The sequence below is a fragment of the Apis florea genome, unplaced genomic scaffold (genome assembly GCF_048593485.1).
Source record: "Apis florea isolate Af1SG1 unplaced genomic scaffold, ASM4859348v1 contig_2495_pilon, whole genome shotgun sequence".
Taxonomy (NCBI): domain Eukaryota; kingdom Metazoa; phylum Arthropoda; class Insecta; order Hymenoptera; family Apidae; genus Apis; species Apis florea.
In genome coordinates this window covers 2,462,006-2,475,333 of record NW_028256595.1, presented here as the reverse complement: position 1 = coordinate 2,475,333, position 13,328 = coordinate 2,462,006, and the positions used below count along the sequence as shown (strand labels likewise).

General features: G+C 48.9%; 1 protein-coding gene and 1 long non-coding RNA gene across 3 annotated transcripts in view; one reads left to right on the top strand and one right to left on the bottom strand.

Annotated features, from left to right (window-relative positions):
- The window catches only part of LOC105736479 (uncharacterized), a 135,820-nt gene that overhangs the window by 64,891 nt on the left and 57,601 nt on the right, over positions 1–13,328 (bottom strand). The window lies entirely within an intron of this gene.
- On the top strand, positions 2,658–5,349 carry LOC105736414 (uncharacterized). Its single transcript, XM_086906996.1, has 2 exons — positions 2,658–2,669; positions 3,751–5,349. Exons 1-2 carry the CDS (start codon positions 2,658–2,660, stop codon positions 5,347–5,349), a joined length of 1,611 nt encoding a protein of 536 aa, XP_086763122.1.

Genomic DNA, 13,328 nt, shown 5'->3' with positions numbered 1-13,328 from the left:
TATACGTTTGAGAATCTTCCGTTAAGCCACTCCCTGACAGCCGACGCTTCCTCTTTATCGTTCCCTCCTCCCCCTCCCCCCCCTTTATTATTTCTAATTACGTCCAAGAGCCGCCTTTTAAATAAAGGCAAGCGTTTCGCTCTCGCAGGGCGAGGAGGCCCGAAAGCCCTTAAGGTGAACATAAATTACCGTTCCGGGTAAAGAACAATTCCCAGAAAATTAATTTAACCGCAATATATTTGCGGCTTAGATTCACCCGTGGAGGGTGAAGGAGCGAGGAGCGAGAGGGGGGGGGACAAGGTTACGTAATATCTGCCACGGTTTGTTTAACCTCCTCCTCCTCCTCCTCCTCCTCTTCCTTCTCCTCCTCCCCGATCGATTCCCCCGGCTTTCTTATTGTCCACGCCACAGCGGGAATTACAGCGGGAGAAAATCGCGCGGAAATAATTGCCACGACTCCGCCATTAATGCGGCAAGCCTTTAAGGAAGAACGAACGAGCGAACGGGGTGGGGGGTGGGGAACTGTTCTCCTTCCAACCTCCTCCCACGCGAATATCACCCTAATCGCGCCGTTAAAAGCTTCGTTTCGCCCTAAACTTTCTTCCTCTTCGACCCGATTTCGAGCAGGTTGTAAGTTAGGTATCCGAAACACGGCTGATTCACACCGCATCGAGGAAGATTATCGTTGCTCGATCGTTGACGAGCGCATTACTTTCGATGGATTACTTCTTCTTTCGTGATAGATGATAGAGAATCTGGCCTCGAAGAGAAATTTCGATCGGAAAATCGATCGATTGGAAACGATTCGTTAATAATTCGGGAATAACGATTAGATTGGATATGGATGATAAAACGGCGGCACGCGTCGTCGCGCGCCATTTCATCCTTGTGTGCGCGCGCGGGATACGATTATTCCGTCCGTTCGATGATCCTGCTTTATCTGACGCGATTTCATAAATCCACCCTCGCTTCATCGATTCGTTTCACGGGTTAAACATCCGCCGTTTCTCCAATTTGTTCTGCTCGTTGTTGGATAATAATAATGGCTCGGCGGAACACGAATTGAACTGAGTTCTTCTCTTAATCTAATCTACCACGCGTGGAATATCGAGGAGGAAGAGCACGCACATTTTCGCCACGTGGCCTCGTAACGGTGCAATATCTCGGCCAGAGATACGGCATAAATTCGTCGAGAAGCCGCGTAAACGCGCGATAAACGACGGCGTAGCGGAGGTTGCTCGTTTAATCAAAGAGAGATTCGAGAGGGATCGAGGTCGACGGACGGGAAGAAAGAATACGTTTTCTCTCTCTCTCTCCTTTTCCCTTCGGCGAAAATGAAAAAGTTCTTTCGCCCGGCAACGACGTTTACGATTCCTTCCAATAAAGTCGCGTTCCGAGTCGACTCGACTCGTGATTCTCTCGCTCTTTACATTCGGTCCGTTGCACGGCCCCAAGAAATCGAATTACCCCGAACGAAAAGATTTCCACCGAATATCGAAGGAGCATTGCCCTCTTTCCGAAACGTCTCCTTTTTTCTTCGAACGATTTCTCAGAGATTTTTCTTCAGAGCAAGGTAAGGACGCGGAAAGGCAAGGTGGAGAAGTAAGAGCCAAGTTGGACGGCAATGTTGGATAACTAGATTTTCAGGTGACGAGGAAATCGTGAAGAGCGAAGGCACGAGATTAGGGCGTTTAGGATCGAGCTCGTAAACTGCCTCGTACAATTGTACAAGTGTGCTTTTAAGCGAATCGAATTTGAAAGATTCGGAAAGGAAGAACGCGTAATAATATCATCGTTGAAAGCAACGACTCCAAACGCGTTCGTCGATTCGTCTATCGCGAGGCGTTGAAGAGGAGGAATTATCCCGGCGCGAGGATAATACACACAATCGCGAGCTTTACAACGTTTTAATCGGTCCCCATCGGGTCGCGCCGTTGTCTACAAATATTTGCCGGATCCGAAAATTAATCGCGCAATTTCACCGATCGTGCAAACAAGCGGGCGCCTCGATCGAAATGTCGATCGGGGCGAAAAGGAATCGACGAGAGGAAACGGCTCGTTAAATATTCATGGAAGCGGCAAGGAAGAGACGCCCCTCCATTTATCCCATTAAATAATGAGATATATAAATTAAATTCGGTGCACGCGTCGTTTCCTCCGTTTCCCGCGTCCGGCTGTGTACGCGCGCGCCCCTATTCCATTCGTTCCTCTCCACCGATCAAAATCGAGAGAATAGGGGAAGAAAAATCAGATTTTACGATTAACTTTCGAACAATAATAACTATGCTTACATGTCGATGAATCCGAATTTAAACGAGGGAGGAAGAACGTCGAGTTTTCTACGCAATTTCGATCCCTCGTAAAACCGATTATGCAATCGATTTTATCCATCGATTTCGGGTAGGACTTCCACCGATTTTCACTGCGTCGGAAACGTGGAACGATTTACAAATGAAATCGAACGGAGAGCGATCGGGATCTGGTCGCGGTTCGCCGCGTATTATGACGACGATTAAAATATTGGGCCTCGTCGTAAACGACACCGGTGCTTAGCACGGAAGAAAGTACCGATTGCCAATTGCCCCCTATAAAAGTACCTTGTCACCGAGACCCGGTATCCAGTTGTTCTCGGCCTGTACACCCGAAATATCGGCGAAATGGCGACGTTGGTAAGTTCTCATCGCTTTCAATTCCCTTCTTCGTAAACGATATATCGTTGACACACATATGTTGAAACACATCGTGAAAACTTCGTCGTTGCTAATCGCGTCGTTTTTCCAACTCTAAGTCGATCGTTTGCGTTTCGAAGAGGATAATACCAAGATGAGCGTTATCTCACTCGTCGAGCAGAAAAGGAGAAATTGAAACGTGCGACAAGAGACAAAGAGACAAAAGTAGCCGTTAAATGACGTTATTCCAACAACGTTCGTCCAAATCGATTCTGGACAAGGCTCGAAAATTTATCTCGAAAACGCAGCGTTCTAAAGATAACTTTAAAGATACATTTCCACCGATTCGACTAATTCTCAAATCGCGACCGAACGTAAATGAACGTGTTTTAACGAATGTGAAACACGTTCGTGTTTGGAATTTCGTTTGCCGAGAGAATAAAAATCTCTGATTATGGTACACGTGGTGTTCGTATTCGTTCTCGTCTAAAAAAAAAAACGCTTCCCGATCGTTCGATAGCTATAATTCGACCAAGCTCGAACCCGAAGATTCAATTTCGCGGGCCCGCGTGTCTATCTCTCGGCCGCTTAAACCTTAAACTTCCGCTTCTTCTCGGCCGTGCAAAGGGGGGAGGGGAATCTCGCGACAAGAAACGGCGGATAACGGCGATAAAACGAGGCGGCGACGATTTAGTGGATATTATCTCCGGTTTTTCCGCTCGGCCGTGCTCGGCGTTTCGCACGTGCGCCATTGCCGGCCAAAATGGCCCGCGCCAGCCCCGACGTTGTTTTATTATCTCGGTTACCCGAGCTAACGTCCGCTATAACACCATCGTATCGTAATGAACTCGCTTGCGGCTAAACGATTTTCGAAAATTAGCAATCATCCCTTCCCTCCCCTTCCCCGATCCGCCGCGTTTTGGTGCCACGTTCGTCCCTATCAACGCACGCGCATATATATAGACAAACGGGATTTTTGTAAACAAAATTTTAGCTCCGATCCAGTTTTTGCGGTTCGTCGTCCCGATTTTTCCATTATTTTTTTTTTTTTTTCCAACCTTCTGTTTCTCTCTGTCCTTAGGCGTGGTTTCTAGCGGCAGCTCTGCTATTGACAGCGGTGGCTGGCCGAAATTTAAAACCACCGCCGCAAGAGAATCGGGCGAAACTGTCGGATCCCGTCAGGGTTCCGCGACAAGCGCAATCTCACGTCGTTGCGTCGTTGTTGGCCGACGATTCTCGACAGATCTCCCCTAGACAACAACAACAACAACGACTTTTCAACGTCGAGGCTCGGAAATATCCAAGGAAACGGCAATTGGCCGATCTTGGGGCCAATTTCCAGCCCAATTTCGCGTTGCCGTTAAACGGGCAGCCACGCGCGCCGTTGCGCACGGCCACCTTCGACCCGGCCACCAAGACCACCACCATCGTAACTCAACGAATCAACGAGGTCGCCGATCAACGGATCGAGCCTCGAATCTCGTCCGGCGTCGTTTTCGCGACGCCTCGAGGGAGCCATCATTTCGAGCGTTCCTTCCACCACGAGCACGGCCACCGCCACGGGCATCATCACTCCCATCATCACGGCCACCACTCGCACCACTCGCACAAGCACGGGCACGAGCACAAGCACGAGCACAAGCACGGGCACGAGCACAAGCATCACGGGGAGCACCACCATCACCACGGTCATCAGCATCACTCGAAACACGAGCACCACGAGGAGCACAAGCATCACGCCGAGCATCACCACCATCACAAGCATCATCATCACAACGAGCACCACCACCACCACGAGCACCACCACGTGAACGAGCATCACCATCACCACAGCCACAAGGAGACCGAGAATCACCACCATCATCACGGCCACGAGCACGAGGAGCATCACAAGCACGGGCACAAGGAGGAGCACAAGCACCACCACGGCCACGAGCACAAGCACGGTCATCACGAGGACCATCATCACTCTCACCACGAGGACCACCATCACAAGCACGGGCACGAGCACAAGCACCAGCACCACCAGGATCATCGTCACAAGCACGGGCACGAGCACGAGCACGGCCACCACGAGGAGCACCACCACGCCCACCACGAGGACCACAAGCACGCCCATCGCGAGGACCACCACCACAAGCACGGGCACGAGCACAAGCACGGGCACAAGGAGGAGCATCACCACGGGCATCACGAGGACCACCATCACTCCCATCACCAGGAGCACAAGCATCACCACCACGAGGAGCACAAGCACGGGCACGAGCACAAGGAGGAGCACAAGCACGGCCACGAGCACGAGCACCACCACCATCATCACGAGGGACACCATCATCGCGAGCATCACAAACACCACGCGTCCCACGAGCACAAGCACGGCCACGAGCACGAGGAACGTCACAAGCATTTCGACGAGCATGGTCACAAGCATCGTCACGAGGACAGCCACAAACACTCGGAAGCCCATCTCCACTCCGGTTACGAGCAACACGAGCACTACAAGCAAGGACAATTGGGACATTACTTCGACGCATCGCAGAATCACGAGGAATACGCGTTTCCGGAGGAGAGCGAGACGCCCCGAGTCGAGGATATCCTTAAAATTAAGAAGGAAGGGGGGGAGGGAGAAGCGGAAGGGAGCACCACCGAGCGAGCCACGACGACGGACGATCGAGCATAATCGTTCGAACGAAAATCCTTCCCTTCCGAAAAAGACTTCAAGACTCGTTTCGCTTGCGTTCGACCGCGTTCCAGCGTTTCGTTCCCTACAAATTGTTTCTCGTCTTCTTCTTAGCCTCGAGTTATATCTTTGTTGACACCTTTTACACGAAATACACGAAAGTTTACACGAGTGTTTGATGATTGCCTCGCCCTCCCTTCCATCCGAGCCTCGTGACTCGTTTCGAGAGACGGAAGTTCGACGGATACAACTACGACGGTTTCTCGTTTTCGAAACTACAATAACGTTTAAACTTCGGTCTCAAGATACTCGCGAGCCTTCGTCTCCGACTCGACGATATCTTTCCCATTCCGGGCAGGGAAGGTTGGAGGGGGGAGGGGGAGGAGGGGGAGGGGGGAAATCACGGGGGAAATAAAGGGAGAAATCGAGTACGAAAAGCTCGGTCTTAACGAAACGTCCGAAAATTTAACATCCGGCCGTTATACGGGGGGACAGGGGGGGGGGGGAATTTTGTAATTGCAAAAAAAACCGGGAGGGGAGAGGAGGAGGGATATCGGCTCGAGGTAGGCAACGCGATTCCTCGAAGAAGAGTTTCACAACAAACTTTCGTAATCCGGCGAAACAATCCTTCTTCTTCGACGATTCACCGATTTTGAACGACTTACGCCGACAGTTATAATCCAACCAGCCCCGAAGTTTGCAACCTCGATCGAGAATCTCGTTGGACGCAACACTCCCCCCTACCCGAGAGGATGATGGAATTAACCGTACTCCGGAGGAGAGCGGAATTGCCTCGAAAAACGAGAAAAGACGTGGACGGGAGAGGGGCAATCTTCGATTAATTATCCGAGTGAAGTTGAGTTGGGAAGAAAAAGAGAGAGGAGAGGGGAGGGGAGGGGAGGGGGGGAAGGAAAAAAATAAACGAATAAATTAAACGGAAGGACTCGTTAATGGAGAGCTGGGGGACATTTTCGAGAAAATCTTGTCCCTTGCTCTCCACTCGACTTGACTCTCCTTTCTTCCTTCCTTCCTTCCTTCCTTCCTTCCTTCCTTCCTTCTTTCTCCTCGTCGACGCGATTAATCTACGTGGATAACAAATAATATTATGCTCCGTTAAGCTTTCGGATCTTTCGAATACGCGTTACTACTACCAACAAACGAAGGAAACGTGGATCTTTGCTACTCGTTTCAACCATAATATTATCAACTAATTTCCATTGATTGAAGGAAAATATTTCGGGACGGGTGGATCGTAGGATGTAGGACCGTTTAAATTCTTTCGAAATTGAAACTTTCGAGAGATCCATCTATCCATCCGGATGGAAACGCATCCGCGTGAAATTTGGTCGGAAAACAATAATAATAATAATAATAATAATAATAATAATAATAATCATATCGGGAAGCAAAAGTTCGTCGTTTCTATCTTTCTATCTCCGGCTAAAATATTCGTGTTGTTGTTTCTGAATTGAACGATAGATGTGGGCGAAGGACACGATAAACGTAACAACGGGGAGAAAACACGTTTTCAACGGAAACGGTATCGGGGTTCGCCGCGCAAAACGTTAATATTTTCCAGGCCGAGTTTGATCTTGTTTTCCCGACCTCGATCAGAGAGAGAGAGAGAGAGAGAGAGATAAAAGGGAAAACTTTTCGAAAAAGAGGAATCAAAAATCCTGAGCTCGAGGTAATTTCCATGCGTATTCTCCGAGTATCGTCGAGATATTTCGATGCAAGATTTTTTTCGAAGACGATTCGCTTTTCCCGCCTTTCTCCACGTTCAATTTTTTTTCTTTTTGGAATTTAATTTCGAACCACGTCTAAACGATTCATCGTCGAGGAACCGGTGAAATACCGGCGGAAAAAGTCGGCAGCGATTCAACTAGAAATTCAAATATCTGAAATTTCACCGTTTCCCCGCTCGACCAAACGGACGGAAAGAAAAATTCATCGCCGTGTACACTCTTCGATCCGTTCGATCTTTGAGAAAATTATAAGAGCACGAACGAGAGAGAATTTTCTTTCCCCTCCGAGAGGGAAGCGTCGCATCGTAGATCGAGCGCATCGATTTTCGCAAGAAAATTCGCAAAACTGTGAGAGGCGAATGTCTGCCGGCGAAATGGGTTAATAAATCGTTGGCCGTGATAGATTCTCTGGGGAAAGAAAGGAGGAAGAGAGGGGGGTTAACCGGAAGAAAAGTGAAAAAAAAAAAAAAGGAAGAAGGAAGAGAGAGGGAGAGAGAGGGAAGGCACCATGTTGGAAGTTAAATTGGCCGAGCAGGTTTATCAGCATGCATTGGCCGCCTCTCGGAAAACGATGCTTCTCTTCCGATTCGAGGTACATAGAGACGCGACGAAAGATAAGGCGGAGAAAACTCTCTTGCTCGTGGATGGAAGATAGAAATTTCGCAACAGCGTCGAGCAGGCGTAAATCGTGGCTCGAACGAAGAAGACCGGCGAGGATGATGATTCGAGTGGCCCGTTACCGATTCCCCGCGAATCTCCACGCACAGGATTTTTATTCTTTCCCTTCCCCCCTCCACGCGCGTCGATCGCGCCCGCCATTTTCGTTCGAAACGGCTCGATTCGATATGAGATATCGAAATCGAATGGAACCAACGTCAACGTCGCTTCCTCGTCGTCCTATCAATTTCTCCTGCTCCCCCTCTGCCCCCCTAAACGCGCCTCGTTAAAATCTGATCGATTCGCAGCGCGCGATCTCTCCATTTAATAGCCCGTGCGAAACTCGTCGCGTGTAACGACGAAAAATCGAGCGCGCTTTTATCCCGGGCGGAAGCAAACCGAGGAGGATCGTTTCGAATTTATCTCGTCTCTTTCGGGGAAAAAAAAGAAAAAAAAGCGAATTCGAAAAGCGAGTTTTAATCTAAATCGGGCCGAGTTACAAATCGTTTTCCCGTTTCGCTCGTTAAAGGAAACGCGTCGCGTCGATAATTCAACGTGCTTCCGCTTGTCCAAGACTAAGAATCCAATAGTCTCCCTGTTAAACGGGCCGTGCCCCTTTCCATAGATCCATAGATGTTTCGGAACGGAAAACCGGGAGAGTAAGAGACGGTTCGGAAGGAATAGGACGAAGAGAAATAGGAGAATAAAGGGACTAACGAACCGAGAGATGCATCTGTAAGTGCCATTTCCAAATACCAATTTCCAATTGTTAACAACCATTGTTAACAATCGCGGTTGAATTTGTTGATGGAACGTGAAATACGTACGTTTACATCGTGGAATACGATATCTCGAAAAGTTTGATAAATATTCTCGCGATTCGTTCTCTTCTTTCTCTTCGAGAGGATAGATTGCGAGATTCGTTTGTTCCCCCAAAGTGATTAAAAGACTTTTCTTATTACATATGGAAAAACTCTGTGGTGGCAAGTAAAATTATATCCGTTCGAGGCACTTCGCTCCTTCACGGCTATCTTCGCTTCGGGGAAGAGTGACGGTGATCGGGCCGGGAAATCACGGGAGGAAATGCGAAAGGGAGAGGGGAAGGAGCGTGGAATTGGGAGGGAAGAAGAAAAAACTAGTAGAAATACAGATCGAGAGAGAGAAGGAGACAGGGATGACCGGTGATACCGTCCAATCTAATTTCAAAGGGTTACGTTCGACGCGATGGCGTACACCACGGCGGAGAATTTTCACCGATGGAACGGAAACAGGATGAGGAGGAAAAGAGGGAGAAAGAGAGAGACAGTTGGAAAAAGCGAGAAAAATCTATGCCACGAATAGAAACTTCCTACCGGAAGTTCCTCTTTATTCTCCTCCTCTCTCCTCTCTCTCGACTTCCCTATCCGTCTAAGCGCTGCGTTTCCGCGAGAGTAAATTCATTTTCAGCCACGGTTGGAAAAAAAGAAAAAAAAAAAAAAAAAAAAAAGTCTGTCGGCCGGTGATTTGAATTTAAGAGTTCCCTCGTGAAATCGTATTACACGGTGCAACCGTAAGGCCGCCCACTCGAGGAAATCGGAAGTAAGCGCCGCTGCACGCGAGAGAAAAACGGACGAGGGAGGAGGGATGAAAGGGTATATATATATATATATGGTGGCCGCGAAGAGAGCCGAGAATGAAAAGAAACGACGATTCGTTTCGCGTAGAGGGGAAAAAAAATACGCGGTGGATAGAAGAGATGGACGATAAACGATATCTATATTTAGCCTTTGAAACGAGCAACGAGCGTTCGCGATTCTATTTCAATTATGCGACGATACGTGGATGATACTTGGAATGCGAAAGAAAAGGGGTTCTCGTTTGCGCGGGAATTCTCTCCGCATCCATCGAGCGCTCTCCTTGACCGATCTCGTCGAGTCTGGAGAGAGAGAGAGAGAGAGAGAGGGGGGGGAGCTCAAGTTGCCAGTCGCAAAATTAATTTGAGGCAAAAGTTTGGTAGAAAGTGAAGGAAAGCCCGAAGAAAGTTGAGTCGAAGAGGGATGAGGGAGCGCGCTCGGTCCCGATAGTTGCATAAGAAGAGTGCAAACCAGCCGCTGATGGTCAAGTTTCAAGCGCTCCTTCTCCCTCCCCCTTACTCTTCTTCTTCTCTTTCTCCTTCTCCTGCTCGCGAGTCGATAAGCGATTCACTCGGTAAATACTTTAATTGCATCAAGCGCCGTAAACCACGGATATAACAACGCATCGCGGTTTAACGCACGATTTTTCGTTATCGCTCTTCCTCTTCTCTTCCTTCTCTTCCTTCTTGTTTTTTTGCTTTCTCTGCTTTCTCGAACGAACGAGCGACACCCAGCCAACCTTTTCAACCTTTCGGATGTCGGAGAGGCATCGGCTTCCCGGGCAAAGCCGTTCCGTCCGAATTACGAATTATAGCCGAATATAATCTCTCATTCCGTTGGCAATTTTTTAAACCTACCTTTCCTACCCGAAAAATTTCATCCGAAAATTTTCATCCATTCCATGCGTTCGAGCGTTATTCTTGATACGGCACGGCTACCGATAAATCACGTCAATCTGCATGCATTTGCAAATACCGTGCGCGAGCTGCGCTCTTTTTTATCCCGATTTTATTGAACTAACGACCGCCGCGACCATTAAAGAGAGAGGGGGGTGGGGGAGGAGGAGGCAGCAAGACGCCATTCGAGTTTGTCGTTGACCCACCGGCAGCGAGCCACTTATAATAATGAAGTCGATGAAAAAAACCACGGAACCGGGGAGAAGCTCTTCGCCACTTTTAATAGCCGTGCCGATTATATAATATATTCCGTGTATTTTAAATTCCGACGTTTAAAAAGTGTGCCGGTTTTCGTGGCGGGCAGGCCACGAGAAGGGGGAAGGGGGGGGAAAGAAGAAAGAAAAAAGAGGAGAAAAACAGGGGCAACCGGGCTAAAGTCGGGCCGCTAAAGTTCCCGATGAATGCGAAACAAAAACCGAAACGCGGCCGCAATATTTAACAATTAAGAACCCTTTTATCGTGCCACGAGAACTCTTATTCGGTCCTTGAGCATTGGGCGAAGAACGGGCGGCGTAAAAAAGAAGCCGGTCGGCCGCGGCTCATAAAAGGCAAGAAACGTCGATAGAAGGAGAAACCTTCTAGGTGGAGAAAGGTGGGTGGATTTTCTTTCTTCCGGGATCAGGCTGTTCGATAAAAAGAAACACACGATCTCTCTGGACTCTCGCGATTTACGGCCAGTCCTTTTTTTTGCCCGGCCCCCTTCGTCTCGTAATCGTAAACAAATTATCGTTGGATACGGTCGAGCTGTCGCTAATAGACACGAATAAAACTTGGCTCGGGTAATTACGAGTCCCATTAGCGGATGTACTCGCGTGTTGCCTCCCCTCCTTTCTCCTTCTCTCGAATCTCGCCTCCTTTTTCTCTCCTTTCTCAGCGCAACGTTTAATAACACAGCGATACCAGGCCGAGAATCGAGGCCGAGAATCATCGCGTAGAAACAATTCTGGCGTTTATCGACGATCGATCTCGCATGCCTTCTCTCTCCCTCGCGCTCCATTTCGCTACCTCGTCCCTTCGACCACTACTACCGGTCCCTTTTGTGGGGCCAAAGGGTCCGTTGGCAAGAGCGCGGCCGACCGCTTCAAGGAAAATACCAAGGATCCTGCTTGGTTTCAAGGTTTGCATAGCTTTCACGAGCCCCGTGCTATTCCCGCGCCCTGTACATAAGGTTACGTGTATAGAAGCTTAGACAGGTACTCGAGGAACGGGCTGCGTGCCTCGGGGTAATTTCTCACAGGTGCGGCGCGTCGACTCTGCCAGAGACGCAATCTGCCACCTGCAACGACACGCGCGCGCGCGCGTGTGTGTGTGTGTGTGCACGTGCGGTCGCGTGCTTCCACGCCACCGCCACGCCTCCTGTCTTCTCGTTTCGCGATCCAAAACCCGGATAAATGACCCCCTTACGCGATCTCCTCTTTCTCTCGAGATATAGATAATAAATATAAATAGAGTTGGAAAGACGGAGGCTTTGTTCAAAGAGGAGGCTGGATTTGCCTCGTCTCGTGAATGTTATCGATACACGCCTCGTTCGAAAAATAAACGAAAGAGTTATCGTCGTGTAATATTAAACGAAGGGGTGGAGATCGAAGAAGAAGGGGGATCGAGACCGAAAAATCGTTCGAATTTTCAATACGAACCGAGCCCTCTCCTCCTCCCTCAAAGGGGAATTCGTCAAATATTCTCCATCTGTCACGGGTCAATAAAATCGATATTGCGAAACGACGTAGGTATGGTAGGTATCGCGTAACGTTGCTGATATCGTTATTACGCCGAGATCGCCACCGCTCTGGGCGTGGACAGTTTAAACGACGCGCTGGTCGATCGCCGAAAAACACGCCGCACGTAACGATTTTCCGACCCGGCCTCGTCGTTTCGAATGTGGTGCTATCTTTCTCTGTCGATGTCAGCCACGAGAGAATCGGGGAGGGGGTGGGAAAAAAAATAAGAAAGACGGAATTCTTTCCCCGGCGAAAACGATTCGATCGAGGGATAAAAGGGGGGCGAGGGAAGAGGAATAATTTTCAATTCATTCCGACCGAGAGATTAGAGTGCAACGTCACGCGAACCATCGTTTCCTCAAAACTGTAAACGATTTCTACCCGCTAATTTCCGCCGGATAAAATTGCATGCCCAAAGCGAGCAATCCTGACCGCCCACATGTTCGTTTTCTTCTTTTTTTATCGCGTTTAACGTGGGCTCGATGCAGCTCGTTATTACGCTGCCCTTTCGCCGTTTACCCTTCCCTCCGCAATCTCGAGAGTGGAAACGTCCGTTCTGGGAAACGTCTAAATCTCGCCACGATCCGAGAGGGCGTGCCAGTCACGCGACCACCGATCATCGTTACCACCGGATAAATTAACTCTCGCCACCCCTTCCCCCGTCTATATCCACCCTCTAATTTTCGTATCGAAATTACGTACGCGCGCGAGTACGAAAGTACCGATCGAATTCGGCCTTTCAATTCGAAACAAATTATCCCACGGGGAAATATCGGGATGGGGGATTTATTTTTAACCGTCGAAGCAAGAGGTAAGAAGGTGAAATTACCGATAAAAAAGTTTACCCGTTTTTAGAAACGTGGCGACGTTTATTCCCATTTCGAAGATTGGGGCCGAAAAAGGAAAAGTCCGCGTAGGATTGAACGAGAGTTTGAGAATAAAAAAGTAAAAAAAAAAGGAAAAATAACTTGCCGTGTTGTGTCGCGCGGCAAGATCGAATTTACGATCCAATCGCTTCACCGAAAAAATCAATTTCGCGGGAAATACGTGTCGATACATTCAACGATTCGCCTCGATTTGGCAAATTCTAATTACGGCGTACGCGCGCGCGCGCACACACACACACACACACACAGGATACGCTCGCGCGCACTCACAAAGCGGGATAATATGCTCGCAGCGAACAAAATCGTTCATGAGAACACTCTATGAATTCGCGAATACTCGGTTGGCTTTGTTCATCTTTCGCACGCTATTTCTCCTGATAATTGAGTGTTGTTTAGCACGCCG